The sequence below is a fragment of the Odocoileus virginianus genome, chromosome 21 (genome assembly GCF_023699985.2).
Source record: "Odocoileus virginianus isolate 20LAN1187 ecotype Illinois chromosome 21, Ovbor_1.2, whole genome shotgun sequence".
NCBI classification, from domain to species: Eukaryota; Metazoa; Chordata; class Mammalia; order Artiodactyla; family Cervidae; genus Odocoileus; species Odocoileus virginianus.
The window spans coordinates 27655462-27678385 of NC_069694.1; the positions used below are offsets into that span (position 1 = coordinate 27655462).

At 38.3% G+C, this 22924-nt stretch overlaps 1 protein-coding gene across 5 annotated transcripts in view; it reads right to left on the reverse strand.

The window, feature by feature from the left end:
• ABCG2 (ATP binding cassette subfamily G member 2 (JR blood group)) overlaps positions 1-22924 on the reverse strand; it is a 132428-nt gene that overhangs the window by 31450 nt on the left and 78054 nt on the right. For all 5 annotated transcript variants that reach the window (XM_020868971.2, XM_070452121.1, XM_020868973.2 and 2 more), the window contains exons 2-6: positions 11919-12137; positions 5468-5527; positions 4481-4595; positions 3516-3668; positions 727-884 (exon numbers count right to left, since the gene is read on the reverse strand). In XM_020868971.2, coding sequence (XP_020724630.2) covers positions 727-884; positions 3516-3668; positions 4481-4595; positions 5468-5527; positions 11919-12127 — 695 coding nt within the window. In that variant the 5' untranslated portion in view covers positions 12128-12137. The remainder of the gene's footprint in view (positions 1-726; positions 885-3515; positions 3669-4480; positions 4596-5467; positions 5528-11918; positions 12138-22924) is intronic.

The following is a 22924-nucleotide window of genomic DNA, read 5'->3' on the forward strand; positions in this document are numbered from 1 at the left end:
ACCCCTAGCACCTCAGAATATAACTGTATTTGGAGAGAGGCTCTTTACTATAAACAGGCAATTATGATAAATAAGGTCATGTGAGTGTCATCATTCAATCAGGACCAGTGTCCTCATAAGACGAGGAGATTAGGAGGAGAGAAGATGAAGTAAAAACACAGAGAAGACTGCTATCTACAAGCTGAGGAAAGGGACCTCAGAAGAAACAATTCTGCTGAATGCCTGATCTTGGACATCTAGACTCCAAAAACGTGAAGAACTAAATTTCTACATTAAGCCATCCAGTCTGTTATACTACGCTAAGGTACCCTGAGCAAAGTAATCAATAAGTAATACCCACCCCCCTCCACAGCTTACTGGGTTCAAACACAGGAAGCACACTCTGCCTCAGTGCCACTGGCTGTCCCTTCCACTAGAACTCTTGACTCCCATATATCCAGGTCTTATTCACTTGCTCCCAGCTCAAAACCTCTTTGAGGTCTTCCCTGATCATCCTATATATAACACAGTATCTCTATTCCACCATAGCCATATTTTGCTACACTTGCAGCCTGTCTCATTTTTCATGGAACACTTACATTTGTTAACTGACTTTCCCCGCAACCAAGGAAGACATTTCTGTCTGTTGTGCTTACTGATGTATCCCTTGCACCAAGAATAATACCTGGTACATACAGGTGACCACCCAGTGGATGAGTGAAAGAATAATATTCTCATAGCATTTACCTCTTCAGGAGCAAAAGGACAGCATTTGCTGTGCTTGAATCTAAGCCAGTTGTGGGCTCATCCAGGAACAAGATGGATGGATCAGTAATAAGCTCCATTGCAATACTAGTCCTTTTTCTTTCTCCTCCAGACACACCACGGGTAAACTGAGTTCCAACCTAAAACACAAATATTAGTATTACCAATAACATCCTCAGCCACTGTCATTTATTGAGCTCTTAAAATGTTCCAGTCCTATAAGAGGTACTTCATCACATCATCCTTGTTTATTCGGAATAGCAAATAAAAATTATGTGGGAGAAGAGGTAGGCTTCTCTTTAACTTGAAGAGTAAACTGAGGTTTAGGTCAGAATTGGTAAGATATGAAACCTATGCTTTATATGTTTCTTATCAAGCCAAACATTTAGTTTTAAGACAGTTAAGCTAGGACACTGAAAGATTTGGTCTGAAATCACAGACCAAAAAGGGAGATGAAGATAGGAGCAGAGAAGTTGAAAGCATCTATACTTGTTAGTCTTCTTACAGCCTTCTGACCACTCCCCCCCACCCCATCCCCAAGAAAGTCACCAGTGTGTCTTGGTAGCTAGGAAAGTTCACTTTCTATTATACCACATTAGCACCTCTTAAATCATCATAAGTCTTCCCAAATTGAGCCCTTCTGTACCTTAACTTACGAAAGAAGTCCTGACTCATTCTACAGGGCAACTGGATGAGCAGACTATTCTATAGGGCTATTCTACATGGGAAGGTAGACTATTCTACAGGGCAATTGGCTGGGTCTTTTCAACCAGTCAGCATTACTGTGTGGTGGAGGACCAGGAAGGTTTTGGGGGAGAAAGGAAGTAGGAAATAATTCTTATATTAATGGTCATCAATAACCTTTTGTAAAAGATGTAGAGCCAGCATGACTAAGCACAGGCAACACAGTATACAGGTTAGATCTAAAGGAATAGATTTAATATGAAGTCAGGTTAAATCATATTATCACTTCAATTCTTATGAGTCTTCAAAAAGATAATAATCAAGTGCTACTCATGCCTGTGATTGGATCCTCTAACAACTGACCTCTAACAGACATTTTGGAAACAAATGAGGAAATGTGAATGAATATGGTTTATAGCCCATACAGGATAGCCCATTCTCAAGGATCTGACCTTTAAAGATCAGAATGATTAGATTTTTCCATTCATAACAGAGGAAAACATTTGTCTTGTTAGAGGTTTATAGGAACATTGTGACCAGATCCACATGAACAGCTACAAGAACAAAAGATTCCGACAATAAGAAGTTTGCAACAACCAATCACACTCTCTTCCTCTTTCAGTATAAAATAAGTCTAATTCTAATTTGGATAAGATAGCTCTTGGAGACATTCATCCACCATCTTCTCAGTCTGCTGACTTTTCAAATAAAGTCACTTTTCTTTGCCCCAACAATTCATCTCACAATTTATTGGTCTGTACATGATGATTACTGTACAAACTTGGACTCAGTAACAACTAAGTAATCAGACTATTCTCTCTACATTTGTTATGCTTAAAATTTCATAAAAACTAAAAACATTAAGTGAAGTATTTCAATTAATTAGATAAATAAATTCTAAGTCAACAAACTGTTTCAGCTTATTTTCCCTGGAAATCCATACAAGGAATGGGTAATGACTGCCTATTGGTAGAGAACTTTTACTTAAAGGTTAAGAATGGTAAATACCTTATTGGAAAGACAATATCAGATAAATAGAGCTAATACAAAGGAAACCCAATCACTCCCAAAATGAATTTAGTGGAATACGGTGGCATCTCAAAGTTATTTTTCCAAACAAAATATAGCAAAATATACTTTACATTAAATAATGTCAGAAAGTATCATCTGAAACAGCAGCCAGCAAAACATCCCCATTCTTTGTTACTTCTAGTACAAGGGGATTAACCTTGAGCCATGACAAGCTGAAAAGCTGATCTTCACCAAAAGATACAGATGTTTTCCAGAAAATTTTTTTATACCTAGTCATCAACCATAAAGGTCACTCATTTATCTCAATTTTTCTTTCTAAACTTGCATAACTCACAAAAGGAGTTACTTTACTCTCCTGCATACAACTGTTATCTCTAAAGCCTAAAATAGACCAGCACATAACAGTCTATAAGTAGATACTGGGAGAAGAAAGGGAGAGGGAAAGTGAGGGAGGGAGGGTTGGGAGACAAAAATGTCAAAAGAAAGGCTTCAGAAAAATAAGTTCGAAGCTACATAAACTACAAATAAATCCCTAGTTTGACTGAATATAATTTTGGAAGCCAACTGACAGCAAAGTGAAACATACTGAATTCTTGAATTTTCATCATTTATGAACTCCAGAAATATAATTCTCAAAAGCAATGGAAGAAAGCCTCGTGGAAGGACAGAAGAAGAACAACTACAAGGGGAAAAGAAAACAGGAAGAAGCAAAGTTAGCGTGAAGACCCTGAATGAGCTGCGACAATCAACCAACCAGAGGTGGGAGAGGATCAAGAGTTGTAATCACAGAAAGGGTCACCTGTTCACAGCAAAGAACACGTCCACATACTAGAACACACTGACACACTTCCTGCCCAAGAGTTAATCACTTTTAGTATTTTTTTACCTGGTTAACTTCCATCTTCATGTCAGGTAACCAGTCACTTTTCTCATTGCTTCAGAAAGCAGCCAATCTTAACCATACGTATTACAGAAAATTTCTGAGTAAGTTATACCATCCACACAGGTGAAGTCCTATTTGCTGACTATGATATTATCAGTTTTTTCGACATTACCTTGGAATCTGCCACTTTATCCAGACCTAACTCTTGAATAACCATGTTAATCCGTTCATTTTTTTCATGATTTTTCATAGTTGTTGGAAGCCGAAGGGCTGCTGAGAACTGTAAGTTTTCTCTCACTGTCAGAGTTCCCATCACGACATCATCCTTAAAGAAAAATGGCATTTTAACAAGATATGTCAGGTCTTTTCTAATACCACCACTCTGTGGTATACGTAACTTCTCCACAAAAACAAGGTACCCAAGTTCTAGCTAATAATGAACGTGTGTGTGTTGTATGCTCAGTTATGTCCCACTCTTTGCAATTCTATGGACTGTAGCCAGCCAGGGTCCTCTGTCCATGGGACACTCCAGGCAAAAACACTGGAGTGGGCTGCCACTCTCTTCTCCAGGGAATCTTCCTGACCCAGGAATGGAACCCACATCTCTTGCATCTCCTGCATTGGCAGGTGGATTTTTTACCACTGTGCCACCTGGAAAGCCCCAATGATGAATTTGCAATTAAACAAATTACAATAACTCCATGTTCAGACAGTTGCATAGCCTGATGAATTAATTTTCATTTCTAACCTGTATACCCAAAGAGAACACAGGTAATTATGATTACTACTGGCAGACATTTATAGAATGCTTTGCACAAGGATTATATAACACTGTTCTAAGCTAAGGGAAGGAAAGAGGTGAGGGTAAGGCAAAAAAAGTAAAATAGTAATGTGTTTTAGAAATGATATGATAATAAGAGTTGATACTATTGCCCTTACAAGGGTCATATTCCAGACTTTCTTTTCATTTAATACTATTCTGAATCTTATAGGAGATTATGAAAAGCTAGTATAAAGAAAAGTTGTTTATATGATTATGTCATGTAGTCAACTGGAAGCACACTCAACTATCAGCCAAGGCACTTGCCCATATGAAAAATCAAAAGAAATCTAGTAGGTAAAGTCACAAATACTTACTTGTACAACATAACCTGAGTTACATTTAAAATTGGCAGGTCGAGGTGCTCCATTGATCAAAACATCTCCAGATAATCCACGTGGATCCTTCCTTGCAGCTAAGACATCTAACAACCTATAAAAGACATACCTTATTGTTTTTGTTTTCCCTCCAAATCAGGCTTTACCTCCTAGCTAATGTTAATCCAAATTAACAGATCAAGAAATTATATGGTTTAACTAAAATTATATACATATATTTTAAATCTTACCTTCCTTTTTAAAATTATATGCTATAATAAAGCCCAAAAATATGATAGTAAGCTCTCTTGCCTGATCCAGCACAGACCACCCAAACTGCCCCCTAGGTTGTCTGACCTTGGGGGTCTCCAGGCAGGCAATGTGCTCCTTTGCTTAAGATACAAGCCTTCACTATGCTGTTGGCTCCTCTCCCCACTTTCAATTTTATCCCCTACCTTTTCCACTCCATATAGCTCAAATCATAGCTGACAGCTATATGCCAATCACCTTATCATGTCCTGTTAGTGTCCTATTAGTAAAGCTGACCTAATAAGACTTCCTCAGGACACAATCACAAGCTAGCACAACTGCACCTTATCTGTAGCAACCAGTACCAAACTGGACATGTAGAAAATGTTCAAGAAACAAATACCTGCTCATATGAAACTGTTCTTTAAAAGCACCTTAAAACTGGGGGTGGGGAATAGGTGAAGGAGATTTGAGAGGTACAAACCTCCAGTCATAAAATAAATAAGCCACAGGGATGTAACACACAGGATAAGGAATAGGGTTAATAATACTCTAATAAACTTTATACAGGGACAGATGACCTGACTTATCATGGTGATCATTTGATGAACGCAAAAGTCAAATCACTATGTAGTACACCTGAAACTAACATAATATTTATGTTGACTATAATTCAGTTTTTTAAAAACCACACATGAAAACTACAAAGAAAAAGCTTACTTATACTGTTATACTCACGAAGATTTGCCTCCACCTGTGGGTCCCAGAATGGCATTGAGGCCAGGTTTCATGACTCCACTATAAATGCAGAAATATATCCAGTTACTGACCCAGTTTAAAACCAGTTCTATAATTTAGGGCTTGTATTTAATACACTTAATGAAGGTTGATAAAATGATAGGAGGGGGAAAAAAAGCACAAATCAACTCTAAAGGAAAAAGAAACTGAATTGTTGAGTAATAAAAATCTAGCATACTACAAAGAATGTTAATCACTAGTCAGAACTTAGAATAAAAATGACTTGGGTTTCTCTAAACTCCTTTTGCTTATTCTCTAGACCATTTAAATTTTTTAGAAAAGGACACAAGAACTTTCAAAGTTCCCCGATGTAACAGATGTTGGGGAAATATCTCTGTTACACTTACTTTCCTTTCACAGTGTAAAATAAAGTGCATAATAAGTCGTGAGTGATGCTTGATGATTATTATCTTCACATCATGTGACTCGCTACCTTGTCAAGTTCTACACAATTAATGTCAGTGGATTTCTAGAATCGTCAGTAGTACTATTCTCATTGCTCAAATCTAGTCAGACAAGCCATAAACCTGCAATGAAAATTCAATGGATGGAATAAAGCACCTCAAGGGGGTTAAAAAGAAAATATCACCAGTTCTAAACCCTCACAAAATTCCTAATCAAATTAGAAAAATAAAATATATACCCTCAAGATATATCATTCTCTTTCTTATAAAGTGTAAGTAGAAATTTATTCTTATTTCTCAGTTTAGAAGTGATGAGAGGGGATACATATATATATTTTCTGGTGGCTCAAATGGTAAAGAATCTACCTGCAATGCGGGAGACCTGGATTTGATCCCTGGGTTGGGAAGATCCCCTGGAGAAGGTATAGGCTACCCACTCCAGTATTCTTGGGCTTTCCTGGTGGCTCAGATGATAAAGGATCTGCCTGCAATGTGGGAGATCTAGGTTTGATCCCTGAGTTGGCAAGATCCCCTGGAGGAGGGCATGGCAACCCACTCCAATATTCTGGCCTGGAGAATCCCCATCCCCATGCCCCACTGTAGCATGGCAGCTACAGTCCATGGGGTCGCAAAGAGTCAGACATGACTGAGCAACTAGGCAGAACGTTATATACTGTGTGTATACACACACACACACACACACACACACACACACACACAAATGTTCTGCCTAGTTGCTCAGGACCTCAGCGTTTATTGACTTTTGAGCTTGCATCATCAAAACTGTGAAATGGCTGATACTAGGATGACATGCATGTTTCACTTTGTTCATTAGCTGAAACACTGGCAAATAAATGAGTTAAGTAAACCAGGAACAAACTGTAAAACAGAAAAATCTCTTATTTTTTCAATGACCTTTCCCTACAGATGTAAAAAGACATGCTAATGGTTGGGTGAACTTTCAAGATGCATTTATCAATAGCTCTTAATGTACCAGATATAAGCTTGTTATTCATTAGGACATCATTGTTAGGACTTCCCTGGTGGTCCAGTGGCTAAGACTCTGTGCTCTCAATGTAAGGGGCCAGTTCAATCCCTGATCAGGGAACTAGATCCCACATGCTGCAACTAAGATCAGTGAAGCCAAATAAATAAGTTTTTAAAAAATAAGATTTAATTGTCAAAATCTTTCCAGGTTTTAAAAATATTTCCTCAAATTAAGATCAAACAATCTGAAATAATTAATTCTGAACTGAATATAAACATTCTAACAGAGAACTTTACAGGTTCCTGAGTTGGGCTTACTTTGGTACCAAGCCCTAGAATTACAGGAAACAATAGCACACAATCACAACTCCAACAGTTCCAGTGTGGAGCAGTGGCTAATTCTCCCTTCACTCATTCAACACAGTTGTCCAGTGTCTCCTGTGTATAACAAGATACTCTTCTAGAACACAGGACGGAGTTGAGAATAAATGTCCTAACCTGAGTGGAATTTACATTCTAGTAAAGCTGGCCACTTGTCTTCTGCTTCCATAAATGAAGTGTTACTGGGACAGAGTTACACTCATTCATGTACGTATTATCTATGGCTGCTTTCATGCTACAGCAACAGAGATGAGTAGTTGCAACACAGATGGACAGTCCATAAAGAGTCTATGGTCTATAATTCCCTTGTTTCCCCACCCTACCCTCTGCCGTACTGTCATCCTTCAAAACCGATTCCCCACCCTTAAGTACTGCTTTACAGTATTTACATGCAGGAAAGTTCCCCTCTCTATACTGTAAAACTTTGCCAACAAGAATTATGCCATCTTATCTTATCCCCCACCCCCAAAGCATGTAGCGAAGTGGTTTACAATAGGTAGACCACCTGGATACTGAATACATGAAATGAAACCTAGCTAAAAGATTCACATCAAATGTATTACTTTTTAGTGGTTAATGGGTTAATCCTTTGGTCCTGGGCTGTAGTCAATGCCACTCCCACTGCTGGAACATGACCTCTCTCCACCCTCTATTCCCCCCCCACACACACACTCACATATAAGTGTGCACATATACAATTTTCACTTTTCTCTCCCCACACCTCCAAACCACTGATTTAGGGTTAGTGACATCCACGGTGTCTTCTAACACTTCTATTATAGTAGAATGACACAGTGAGGTACGCTAGTTGTCTGAGTGCCCCATCAGAATAGAAGGTTTCTGAGGACACAGGATACATCTGTCACTAGCATCTTGCACAATATCAAGTACCTAGTAGACTTTGGACATTTGATGAATAAATGAATCTCCACATTTCCATAAATGACAATTACTTATAGGAAAATCAAAAGAAATATTTTCAATAAAAACTAATGTCAATAATTAAGAAAGGGACTTCCCTGATAGTCCAGTGGTTAAGAATCTGAATGCAAGGGACGTGGGTTCAATCCCTGGTTGAGAAACTAAGATCCCACATGCTCAGAGCAACTAAGCCCACACACAACTACAGAAGCCTGCACATTACAATGAAAGATCCTGCATGACACAATTAAGACCCGAACAGTCAAATCAATAAATATTTTTTAAAAAGAAGTAGGAAAAGTTTATGAACAAGAGGTATAGTCTGATTGGGAAAAAAAAACCTACTTATATTCCCTATTTGTTATTTGATGTTCAAATACGTCAATAATTTCTATTAGACTTCCGCTTCCCTTCTCAGTAGGAAGGTGATGAAAGTGGGCAGAAGCATCCAAGAACATAGTATCTTGCCGGTATCCAAGAACATAGGCTGCAAAGGAATGTGGGAGGAAGAGAGGCAATAGGTGAAGGGGCAGGAGTCTCCTTAATACGGAAGAATAAGAATATTGATTGAGTAAACCAATAGGTAACTCAAAGACAATGATAACCAAGCTTGTCACATTCTGAAATGATGTTTCACAAACATGGATATGTGGAAAGATCATTGGCATATTAGATACAAATTGGAGAATGTAATAATGAGAAGTCATGGGTTTTAATCTACATACATAGATATAGAAAGTTTTAGATATATGTATAAATACACATGTGCATATACTGAAACATACATATGTTCCCTAGGTCTGTCCACTAAGAAGTCTAAAAGTTATAATACCCTAATAGCGATAAACATTTCAAGCACCCAGATCTTGCTGTGCAATTATTTCCATCCTCCACAAAAAGGAACATCAGCTGATTCCAGGTCTGACACAGGTTAAGTACACAATGAGTCTGAAACCTCTTGCTGTACCAACCAAGTATTCGAAGAATGAGAATATGTCAAAAGAAAGAGTTAAAAAAAAATACAGAACCTACCATGAAAGTTCCTCACTGACCAAATCAGGAATAATAAGAGTATCAAGACAAATAATGACAATAATGCACTACTATGAATGCTATTGAATAAAATACAAATCTATGGGTCTATATTTATACAAATACAAATATAAGAGATGGTGAATGAAGTTCTTCCTTTTACTAGAATGGCAACTAATATATATAGAAGAGATGGATGAAAACAGAAAGTCACATTTTGGTAAATATAGAATAATTAACTACCAAAGCAGATTGTTCCTGCTGATTCAGGCAGGGGTCATCAATGGGGACTAGAACTGGTGGGTTGAAGTTTAATGAGAAATAGAATTTTTGAATAAAGTCATAGTATCTCTCTTGTAAAATTTGTCAATTACAAAGGGGAAAATGGTGACATATGGTGAAGAAGGCTGGGAGACATTAACATGACCAGATGACCAAGATTAAGGTGCAGGATGGGAATAAATCAGCTTGGATGAGACTGAAGAGACATGATGTGGTGGTCAGTCAACCATGTGAATAGCATGGTTGACCAAGGCTCCATAAGACCCACCACTGCATTCATTATGAAGCTACATTTCCCCTGAGCTTATTATAGACAATGACCTGTGTTTACCTAATAGAGGGTCACTATTTCTAGAAAATACACACTGCAGGAGTTAGGAATACTGAAGCATCATACAGACTGCTTGCTCTCAAGTGGTTTAGAAAAATATTAGAGACAATGGGTAGATAAACAAAGTGATGCACAAATGCAGTGAAACATTCACAGCTGGGAATCTGGGTGAAAGGGTTATGTTCCCACAAGATTTAAATTTGAAATTATATCACAATAAATTATTAATTCAAAAAATTCTCAAATAGTATAATGGATTTCCCTGAAGATGATAAGATAGCCACATAGCCACTGGAATGGATCACTTTTTCTAGAAATCTTCAGCTTTGGTGAGAAAAAATTCAGCTGCTGGGTATGGAGAAAAACAAAGCAGGAAGATTTTTATAAGGAAGTAAAATCTCACCTTTTTGAATTCATGTAGTCAGATTTTATTTTAGCATCTTCTCCCCCAGAAGGAAATGAGAGTCTACATTGATTCTATAGGTGAGATTATAAAATGTCCAAAAGAAAAACAAAAAATCAAGATCCTCATCCCCTTTTCTGGAACACAGGTACTATTTTGAATGCTGATGGTGCTTCCAAACACAAATCAAAAATGAAATAAATGAGAGCACCCTTTTCCCATCCCAGAAACTCTACTTAGTTGAAGCCAGAAGATAGGGGGAACATAAGAAACACTACTGCCTAAATCAGCAGTGAGAGCAAGCAAAGAAAAAAAAAAAACAACTTGTACCATTTTATCTGTAAAATTTGAAATGATTACAAGATTTGACTGAGTTTTTATGAACCTAGGAATGCATGTAAGGATGAACTCAGCTGTTGCTAAAGTGCACACCACTGAACCATAAAAATATTATGAAGCCTTGAACAGATGACGCTTTTAGTGTATCAAGTTACTAATTTACTACCTTTAAAGCATAAGCAAGGTAAATGTGCCCTGGAGCAGTGTATGTTTTAAATTTATCCATATACATATTCAAATGATTTGTTACCTTCCACTTATCAGCACAAAATCTGAAGTGACCAGTGTTTTTCTTGATTATTATGCTCCACCAAAAAAAAAAAAATGTAAGCTTTACAGAAAGATCAGTCAATGCTAGTCTAGATATGGAGCAAAAGATAAAAGCTTTTCATAAATTATTCCTCTCCTGATACACAGGGTTTCTCAACATAAGAAAGCAGTACAATCTGTGTTACTGCATGGAGAAAAATTTATTTAATTCTACACTGCTCCTGGCCTTCTGGCAACCTAATCAATTTTAAATCCCTGATTTTTTTCTCAACCCACATCCCCACATTCTCTCCCCTATTTGTCATTTCCTAGCCCTCTGGAAGCAGCTGGCTGCCAATAATAGAAAAGACCACAGTCGCATATAACGCACTAAGAAAACGTGAGAAGCATCTGATTCCATGCAGGTTTGTAGCTGTACCTGGACAAAGAGTTCTTAATAAACCATTCCTCCAGTCTTGGAAAACCAGAAAAAGCTGCTTGCTTTATCTAGGAATAATTATTCCCCTGTTAAACAAAAAAGTTAACAAAACACATAGGCTGTGCTATCTAAGCAAACTCAGATGCACTTCCCACTCCACAGAGAGGAAGAATCCAGCTCAATTTTCTAGAATTCAGAAAAATAGTAAAACCCTAAAGGCTATTAATATATGAAAAAGATATCTTGAGACCCAGTAGATACTGAGTGCTCATTTTCTCCCTCCTCTATTGCCCACTTCATCACCATTTAATGCATTAGTTGCTGGATGAAGAGAATCAAGAATCATAGTTTTGTATTAACCTGGATTCTAAAATATAATTAAATATTAATTTGGATCCTAAATTCTCTTATCACTTTGGACTTCAACTGCATAACCTAAGCTAGGCTATAGTTGTCTTATATTTATATATACTTAACATGTGTTCCAACCCTTTCACTGCTAGTTTAGTCAAATGAAATGAAAGCATGTGTCTATATATCTGTATAGACTTGCACACCTTTATGTGCAATAAGCAAAACTTGCATGTCAATGAACCTACTTAAATAAAAGTTCAAGCACATACTTGATATTTGCTAGTACTTCTTTCTCAATTGTTTTCCGACAAAGTAGAAAGCCAGTCTTCACTTTTACTCGATAGCAGATGTTATGAAAACTTAACACAGCTCCTTGAGTCAATGTCTTCCGGTCCTTAGAGGTTGTCTCCGGAATGCCGTTGGTTTTTCTTGACATTGGGATAGAAACCTCGTAACTATTGGAAGACATTTTGAGCATTTCCGCCTTCCTGTGGAGGGAAAAGCAACAATAAGTTGGTAGTCCAGGTAAATGAGACTGTAAACAGTAGTTAACAGTACACTTAAAACAAAATTGCTTTGGTGCAAACTTCCAGTTATAAAATAAGTAAGACCTGGGGATATAACGTGTGGCATGATAACTATAGGTAATAATACTGTATTGTATATTTGAAAGTTGCCAAGAGAGATCTTAAAAGTCCTTACCATAAGAAGAAAATAATGTGTGACTTTTGTGTGTGATGGATATTAACTAGGTTTATTTTGGTGATCACTTCACAATATATACAAATATTATGTCATTATGTTGTACACCTGCAATTAATGTTATTATGTCAATTATCTCAATTTGTTAAAAATTTTAGAGATCAAAAAGGTTTAATGTACAGTGCCTTATTGGTCATTTTATATTGATAACATGTTTATTTAAAACAAGTCCATTTTAAACTTCAATGCAATAAATAGCTCCATTTTCAATGAACAGGCCATATCACAACAACAATAATAAGCTTGGAACCTACATTAGGGAGGTAGACACAACTCTGAATACATAAACTTCAATTAAATGTCAATTAAACATCTAACAAGTAAATAGCGAGAGTATGAAAATTACTCAAAACTCATAAAACAGCAAAAGATGAATGGGAGTTAGAGCTGACTTAAAAAATATATTATAATATGACTCAAGATCAGGGACAGGGCTACCTGATCACCATCACTCCATTCTTATTTGAGTCCATCACATAGATATTACAAAAAGGGGGTTGGCCAAGCAGTCAGGGACAAGAGACTTTTTTTTTTATTTAAAGCTCCTGACTTTACATCTCTGGTTGCTATGTTCCTTTAGTCAACTAAGAAGACAAACTGCAAAATTGTTTGGAATGATAAACTCATTGTCTTAATGGGCAAACATATTTAAATTCTAGGAAGATTTAGAATTACGTCTACAAATGATTGAGAAGATCAAACCAATAGTTAAGCAGTTAAAGAATTTAAAACAAGTGAGTATTAAATTAATAAGTGAAGTTTAAAATATTTCATTTAACAAGTTAAAAAAGGCCCCTTTATAAGGATTTAGAGTAGGATCTTAAGGTGAACTTAACAGCTTGTGCAATAGCTTTGAAAAATGAAACTTCCATAAACTTAAGTTTTAATTTTTAAAAATCAAAGTAATCAATGAAGAACTTTCTCTCTGGCTACGGTAGAGTAGCTGGTCCAAACCAATCATCCTCCTAAGGACAACTGTAGAAGCAGACAAAATATAAGGTGCAACTCTTTGAACAATGTTTTCTGATGGGTGCAACCAAAGCAGCCAGGACTTAAGTATCTAAAATTCTGGAAAAGAGGAAGGACGAAGCATTCCATGCCCAGCATTCTTGAGGCATATTACACATACATGGGGCAAAACCCAGAAAAACCAGGCAGAAAGAAGCTGCTCAAAAGTTGAATGAATATATTTAAGTAGTCTCTCATTAACAGGGAGACAAAGTTTGGAGCTGTGAGTCTACCAGTTGAAAACTCCAAGTTTTTGAAATCATACCAGTAGGGCTATGACCTGGAAACACGAGCAACCTAGAAACAGACCAGCCTTTACTCAAGCAATGTGATCCACTCATATTTTGCTAAAAGAAATTTAAATCTATTCCAAAGTCATCACCATCCAAATTTTCAATCAAAAATTACCAAGTATGCCAGAAAATAAGACCTAATGTTCCAAAACAAGAAAACAGAAGTAGACCCATAAATATTGCAGATTCAAGTCATCAGACATCTGCGTTAAAATAACTGAGTAATATGTCTAAGAAAATAAATGAAAAGATAGACTATCACCAAAGAATTAATCAATATTTTTAAAAAATCAATAGATAGACAATAATAGACTGGGAAAGAATTAGTGAACTGATAGACTGCCATGGAGAAAACATCCAGATTGAAGAGTGTATGAAAATTATCACCATGGAAAAGAAACAAAAAACTTCAGACTGAAGAGAATGAAGAAGTAGCCTTTTTTTAACTACATGAAAGAGCTAAAGAAACATATGAGAAGTGATGAAAAAGATTTAGTATACATGTAACTGGAGACCTGAAAAAGAGAGAAAAAAAAAGAAGCAGAATCAGTATTTGAAGAAATATTGGCCAAGCATTTCCCCAAACTGAAGGTATCAAGCCACAGACTGAAGAAGCTCTAGGAACACCAAGACAGGATATGTATAAAAAAAACACACACACTTGACCATATCATTGTAGAACTTCCCCCAAACCAAATAATCTGTAATTGTTCCTATAGCCGGAAACTGCTCTATTGTTATCACATTTAAAACATTTTCCATTTTGGAAACTGCAAAAGTAGGAGACCACTTATAGACTGGCACCCAGGAAATTAAAAGAGCTTAGTTTTAATCTGTGAGCACAATGAATGGTAATAATTAGCTAAAGTCCTACTCTCTGAAAGCAGTGAAAGAGAAGGCTCAAGGTACAAATTACTAAAGAGACCTTGCATCTTGACTTTATAAACTTCTTAAGCCATCCCCATGTCTTCAAAAGCCAAACTATACTAGCCTGACATGACCAGTTGCTTCTCTTGCCATTCCCCATTTGATGTTCAGGCACCAAGGACACTTTCTAACACTCTCCCAAGGCTGTGTGTGTGTATGTATGTGTGTGTGTGTTTTCAGTCTGTCCAACTCTTTGCGACCCATGGAATGTAGCCTGCCAGGCTCCTCTGCCCATGGAATTTTCCAGTCAAGAATACCAGAGTGGGTTGCCATTTCCTACTCCACAAGGCTCATTAAGAGAATCAAATAACATCCCACTTGAATCTAATTAGGCCATTGGCTCAAGATAGACATTAGTACAAAATCTTTGTGAGATTTTCTGTTAATAAAAGGCACCAACTGGAACTATAGTACCCAAGAAAGATCATCCATACCCATCCATCCATCCAAGATAGAGAACTGATAAATACAATTACAATTTTAGAAGTGTGTGCATACTGAGTTCCTCTTCACTGTGATAGGATTAAGTTAGTAATTCACATTGCGAGGAGGTGCTGGATTCCTCACTATGATCCTATTAATAATAATCTTCCTCAGAGACAGCAGGGTCTTAGTAATTCATGTGTCACAAATCAAGAGATTAGTAGGCATAACTGAGGTACACCATCCAGCTGAAGCACATTATACCAAAAACCAAACTTATTTCTAACACCAATATGAAACAATATATTACTCTAAGATGAAACAAAAAACTTAGAGGAATGATTACAAAATTTTAAAAACACACATCTCAGCACCATATTAACCTCAAAGTACTCAAGTCTCCAGTTTATACAGTATCCTGGGTATACTGTACACAGTATACTGGGCTTACCAGGTTTATCCCAGTATCCTGGGTTTTTAGAGGAGTCACTGAAAGTAACTATCTCTAAGTAAACATTAATCTTTCCCTACAGACACATATATATACATACATATATGTATACACACACACACACACACACACACACACCCCACATGTAGATTTCCCTATGACATAAACCAACTTCCCAACTTGTTGCTGCTTCCTTGCTTCCAGAGCATGTGTTAAATTGCTTTCTGAATCTGAGACCCACTTCAAAGACTTTAAAAATAAAAGAAGCATTCAAATGGCTTCATACAACTCGCCTGAACCAGCCTGCTCTGTTAACTGGCCTTATTATCTTTTACCAGCTGGAACAGTCCTTCCGTACATGACTGAGGGGCTTTGAAAAATGAGATTCTTTCTCCTTTTCCAGCTATCTCTTTTCCACCTATGTCTACCTTTGGAAAACTTTGGAAAACTCAGCAGTGGCCATTCAATCCCAAAGAAAGGCAATGCCAAAGAATGCTCAAACTACCACACAACTGCACTCATCTCACACGCTAGTAAAGTGATGCTTAAAATTCTCCAAGTCAGGCTTCAGCAATACGTGAACTGTGAACTTCCAGATGTTCAAACTGGTTTTAGAAAAGGCAGAGGAACCAAAGATCAAATTGCCAAATTTGATCAAATTGCCAAATCTGTTGTATCATCAAAAAAGGAAGAGAGTTCCAGAAAAAAATCTATTTCTGCTTTAGTGAGTACGCCAAAGCCTTTGACTATGGATCACAATAAACTGGAAAATTCTGAAAGAGATGGGAATACCAGATCACCTGACCTGCCTCTTGAGAAACCTGTATGAAGGTCAGGAAGCAACAGTTAGAACTGAACATGGAACAGGCTGGTTCCAAATAGGGAAAGGAGCACGTCAAGGCTGTATATTGTCATCCTGCTTATTTAACTTATATGCAGAGTACATCATGAGAAACGCTGGGCTGGAGGAAGCACAAGCTGGAATCAAGATTGCCAGGAGAAATATCAATAACCTCAGATGTGCAGATGACACCACCCTTATGGCAGAAAGTGAAGAAGAACTAAAGAGCCTCTTGATGAAAGTGAAAGAGGAGAGTGAAAAAGTTGGCTTAAAGCTCAACATTCAGAAAATGAAGATCATGGCATCTGGTTCCATCACTTCATGGCAAATAGATGGGGAAACAGTGAAAACAGTGGCTGACTTTATGTTTCTGGGCTCCAAAATCACTGCAGATGGTGATTGCAGCCATGAAATTAAAAGACGCTTACTCCTTAAAAGAAAGTTATGACCAATCTAGACAGCATATTAAAAAGCAGAGACATTACTTTGCCAACAAAGGTCCAGAGTCTAGTCAAGGCTATGGTTTTTCCGGTGGTCATGTATAGATGTGAGAGTTGGACTATAAAGAAAGCTGAGCACCGAAGAATTGATACTTTTGAACTGTGGTGCTGGAGAAGACTCTTGAGAGTCTCTTGGACTGCAAGGAGATCCAGCCAGCCCATCCTAAAGGAGATCCAGCCAGCCCATCCTAAAGGAGATCAGTCCTGAGTGTTCATTGGAAGGACTGATACTGAAGCTGAAACTCCAATACTTTGGCCACCTGATGCGAAGAGTTGACTCACTGGAAAAGACCCTGATGCTGGGAAAGATTGAGGGCAGCAGGAGAGGATGAGATGGTTGGATGGCATCACTGACTCAATGGACATGGGTTTAGGTGGACTCCGGGAGTTGGTGATGGACAGGGAGGCCTGGCGTGCTGCGGTTCATGGGGTTGCAAAGAGTGGGACACGACTGAGCTACTGAACTGAACTGAACCTTTGTTACCTTTCCTCTCTTCTTGTTGTTTTCTAACTAATGAGGTACATTTTTACTTTTTTGAAAAGTCTTCTTCCATAGACACTGGTATGTCTATTATACGAATGATAACCTGCATTAAAAATACCACTTTTGAATGAACTTTTGGACTCAGTGGGAGAAGGAGAGAGTGGGATGATTTGAGAGAACAGCATTGAAACAAGTACATGACCATATGTGAAACAGATGACCAGGTAAGTTCAATGAATGAAGCAAGACACCCAAAGCCAGTGCTCTGGGACAACTCAGAGGGATGCGGTGGGGAGGGAGGTAGGAGGAGGGCTCAGGATGGGGGGGACACATATACCTGTGGCCGATTCATGTTGAAACATGGAAAAAAGCATCATAATAGTATAAAGTAATTATCCTCCAATTAAAATAAATTAGTTAATTGAAAAAAAAAGAAGCCAAAATAGGCCTGCTGCCTCTGAAGCCCACACACTCAACCATATATAATTCTGCTCCCTATTGCAGAATTCAATAATATATGACTCACTTAAAAAAAAAAAACCACTTTTCTCTATCTTACTCTTTACCATACCCTTACTCAGACAGTCTTCTATAAACAGAGTGCATAAGTCAATAGAAACTGCACACAGGTAATAAAAGTATAGAGTTCAATTCTAAAGTCCTCAGCCAGACACTTGTCCATAGCTGTAAATATTGCACCTGCTGGTAGAAGCCAGAGCAACCTCAGGTCAAGAGTTCAGGCCCTCTTCTTACTTTTTTTTCCCCCTAGGGATAATAATAGCAAAAGTGGCACTCTGCCTCATAGCCAAGAGGACATGCTGGGTAAGCACACCTTCTTCAGTTATTTACTGTTATGCCAAGACCTCGATACCCCGACAAGGAATTAGGCCTCTTGGGTCACTGTCAGGAGACTGCTACAAAACTTATGAACACACAGAATAGAAACAGGATAGTTTTGAACATTGTTAGAAAAGGAACTCAAAATCTGAATTGTAACTTCCATAATTAATCCCTGAAGTTTATTTTTTATTTTTTTTAATTCTTAATCTATTTAAGCTTGTTACTTTTTCTTTTTCCATTTATTTTTACTAGTTGGAGGCTAATTACTTTACAATATTGTAGTGGTTTTTGCCATACATTGACATGAATCAGCCATGGATTTACATGTGTTCCCCATCCCGATCCCCCCCTCCCGCCTCCCTCTCCATCCTATCCCTCATCCCTGAAGTTTAAAGAGTCCTCTATCCATCAATGGGTTTTCGCATCGTCTCTGATCTGACAGTTCCACCCTGAAGCAAACATCCGGTGTTGACACCAGCAGGGTAGAGTTGGAGTCAGAGGGCTGAAGTCTTTAGGTCAAGGGAGCTATCTGGCACTCAAGGCCCCCACGGCACTGCAGCAGAGAGATCTGGGGAGGGCAACACAAAGAAGGAGGTCAGCCAGACAGATGGGAAGAAATACCACTGTGGAAGGTCTGTATAGTCCAAGAGGAGCCACTGAGGCCTTTCAAGCAGGAAAAGCTCACGATCTTAACTGTAAAAATCACTCGAGCTGCTGTTGTGAGACAAGTGTGGAAGCAAGGGCCAGTCAGGAGGTTACTGCAGAAAACCAGTGAGACACGCTAGGACAAAGGAATGGGCCTGGTAACGAAAACTTTTTCCTCTCCTCCTCTATAGCTAAGAGAAGGATTTATCAAGGACTGAGTGCTGAGGATATGTTTAAAATAGTGGAGATTAGGAAGCACCAGCTAAGAGATATATAACTTGACAAGATAAAAATTACCAACTCTCTGGAATTCCCTGATGGTACAGTGGTTAGGATTTTGCGCTTCCAGTGCAGGAGGCATGGATTCAATTCCTGGTTAAGGAATTAAGATCCCACATGCTTTGCAGCACACATCCCCCTCAAAATTACCAACTCCCTTCATTCTCACAAATTACACAACCACTGATCTTATAGATGGTAATATGGTTTCTTACGTGTAAAAAGGCTGTAAATAAGGCCCAAGAAGTGATTCTCTTGAGTTCAAGATAATTGGAGGTCAGATGGAAAAGTGCCTGTGCTTCTTTCCATGTTCTTTATTAATAGGCATAGGGATAATAAAATAGTGCGGTCCACCAGATACATATGGCTACTACTCAGCACTTGAAATATAGCTGGTGAATGTTTTATGTTATTTAACTTACTCACTTATATTTAAATAGCCACATGTGGCTAATAGTTACCATATAGGACAACACAGGTCTAAAGCACTTACTTTTTAACAATCAATTTTATAACCCCATAAAAGACACATATACTTTACCACTATGAGGCCACCCCAAGCACTCCCATATTCATCCTGCATCAAAATAAAAGATACTTGCTATATGATATTATCAAATTCATTCTCAGATTTTAAAATACCATAAAACTACATGATATTTATTTCAAAAATAGGACAGTGCTATATATTTCAGGTTCAAAATAACAAATCTATAAAATGATCATGTATACAATGGCTGAAAAAAGGCAATGCTTCCATTATTTTAGAACTGTCTTTTGAACAATAGCTAAATTGAATTAAATCACTTTCCTCAAGTAAAACAAACAAGATAAATCCCTGAGGAATTAAATCTGATCCCCAAACAGGATTCACATTTTACCAAACATTTTTGACTACTGAGTGCAGGAAGGTGACCCCCTTACAGGGCCCAAGAGGGAGCTCTTATCTAACACTCAGAAATGAATGGTCCAAGGAGACACACGAACTGACAAAGCAAAAGACTTTATTAGAGAGGGGTGCCCCCGGCAGAGAGCAGCAGGAGAAGAGAACCCAGGAGAACTGCTCTGCCACATGGCTCACAGTCTCAGCGTTTATGGTAATTGGGTTGGTTTCCAGGTTGTCTCTGGCCAATCATTCTGACTCAGGGTCCTCCCTGATGGTGCATGCCTCTCTTAGCCAAGATGGATTTCAGTGAGAAGGATTCTGGGAGGTTGGTAGGACAAATTGACTCCTCTCATCTCCTTTTGGCCCCTCCTGAACTCTTTCCTGTTACTTTTTGGAGGTAGTTCAGTTCAGTTCAGTCGCTCAGTCGTGTCCGACTCTTTGTGACCTCATGAACCGCAGCACGCCAGGCCTCCCTGTCCATCACCAACTCCCAGAGTCCACCCAAACCCATGTTCATCAACTCGGTGATGCCATTCAACCATCTCATCCTCTGTCGTCCCCTTCTCCTCCTGCCCTCAATCTTTCCCAGCATCAGGGTCTTTTCCAATAAGTCAACTCTTCGCATCAGGTGGCCAAAGTATTGGAGTTTCAGCTTCAACATCAGTCCTTCCAATGAACAACCAGGACTGATCTCCTTTAGGATGGGCTGGCTGGATCTTACAGTCCAAGAGACTCTCAAGAGTCTTCTCCAACACCACAGTTCAAAAGCATCAATTCTTCGGCACTCAGCTTTCTTTATAGTCCAACTCTCACATCTATACATGACCACCGGAAAAACCATAGCCTTGACTAGACTCTGGACCTTTGTTGGCAAAGTAATGTCTCTGCTTTTTAATATGCTGTCTAGGTTGGTCATAACTTTCCTTCCAAGGAGTAAGCGTCTTTTAACTTCATGGCTGCAGTCACCATCTGCAGTGATTTTGGAGCCCAGAAAAATAAAGTCAGCCACTGTTTCCACTGTTTCTCCATCTATTTGCCATGAAGTGATGGAACCAGATGCCATGATCTTCATTTTCTGAATGTTGAGCTTTAAGCCAACTTTTTCACTCTCCTCTTTCACTTTCATCAAGAGGCTCTTTAGTTCTTCTTCACTTTCTGCCCTAAGCGTGGTGTCATCTGCATATCTGAGGTTATTGATATTTCTCCTGGCAATCTTGATTCCAGCTTGTGCTTCCTCCAGCCCAGCGTTTCTCATGATGTACTCGGCATATAAGTTAAATAAGCAGGGTGACAATGTACAGTCTTGACGTGCTCCTTTCCCTATTTGGAACCAGTCTGTTTTTCCATGTCCAGTTCTAACTGTTGCTTCCTGACCTGCATACAGGTTTCTCAAGAGGCAGGTCAGGTGGTCTGGTGTGCCCATCTCTTTCAGAATTTTCCAGTTTATTGTGATCCACATAGTCAAAGGCTTTGGAGTACTCACTAAAGCAGAAATAGATGTTTTTCTGGAACTCTCTTGCTTTTTTGATGATACAACAGATTTGGCAATTTGATCAAATTTGGCAATTTGATCTTTGGTTCCTCTGCCTTTTCTAAAACCAGTTTGAACATCTGGAAGTTCACAGTTCACGTATTGCTGAAGCCTGACTTGGAGAATTTTAAGCATTACTTTACTAGTGTGTGAGATGAGTGCAACTGTGCACTAGTTTGAGCATTCTTTGGCATTGCCTTTCTTTGGGATTGGAGTGAAAACTGACCTTTTCCAGTCCTGTGGCCACTGTTGAGTCTTACAAATTTGCTGGCCTATTGAGTGCAGCACTTTCACAGCATCATCTTTCAGGATTTGAAATAGCTCAACTGGAATTCCATCACTTCCACTAGCTTTGTTCATAGTGATGCTTCCTAAGGCCCACCTGACTTCACATTCCAGGATGTCTGGCTCTAGGTGAGTGATCACACCATCATGATTATCTGGGTCATGAAGATCTTTTTTGTACAGTTCTTCTGTGTGTTCTTGCCACCTCTTCTTAATACCTTCTGTTTCTGTTAGTACCTCCTTCTTTACTGGGACCTCCTATTGTGAGATAACTCAAGCAAGCAATTATCATCATGCCTGGCTAAAGTGGGCAGTTAATGTTTCCCTAACAATAACATAAATTTCATAGCATTTTCATGGTAAATTTCAGACTACTTTATTCTGAATTTCAAATACTGAAGGTGGGCTGATGAAAGAAAAATAATTAATTTAAATAAACTATAAACCTTCCAGCCACCCTCCAAAGCTTTCCAATAATAGTCACAAAGCTTTCTCTAACAATGTATGACCAGTATTTGGATCACAGCTCATCAAGCAAATTAGCATTAAAATGTTTTTTCTAGCCTTAGCTCACAGTGCAGGAACATTCTTTTCATGCCCTTCTGGCCTTCAGCCATCTCCCAAATTATAAGTAAAATAATAATATTTTAAAGTTATCTCCTTTGGACTTTATTGCAAACCTGCCATTTCAGAAAGCCATATATGCATATGTAAAAGCAGGGATCTAATGTCCATTAGTTTTGTAGACTTTGGAGTCACTCATATCATGTTCTCAATTATTCCCACTGAATGAAAGACTAAATTACAATATGCCACACCCCTGTAAGCAAAGTAGCTTCATAAACATATTCTGAGCACAAATAAGAGGAAGTCACTAACCACCCTATCTAGAGAGGTCATCTAGATAAGTTAAATTCTGCCAGTATTAGTAAACTACATGTACAAATTAGAAAGGACACAAAAACCACAGAAGATTTCACCTGGACTTTGTGAAAGGTAAGGACAAAACTTAATGAATACCCCCTAAAAACTCACGTATTAACACAGGTGGAGTTGAGAGAAAATATAATTATCCTGTTTCAAAGCAGAATTTCCAGCCAGGAATGTCTTCCCTACCCCT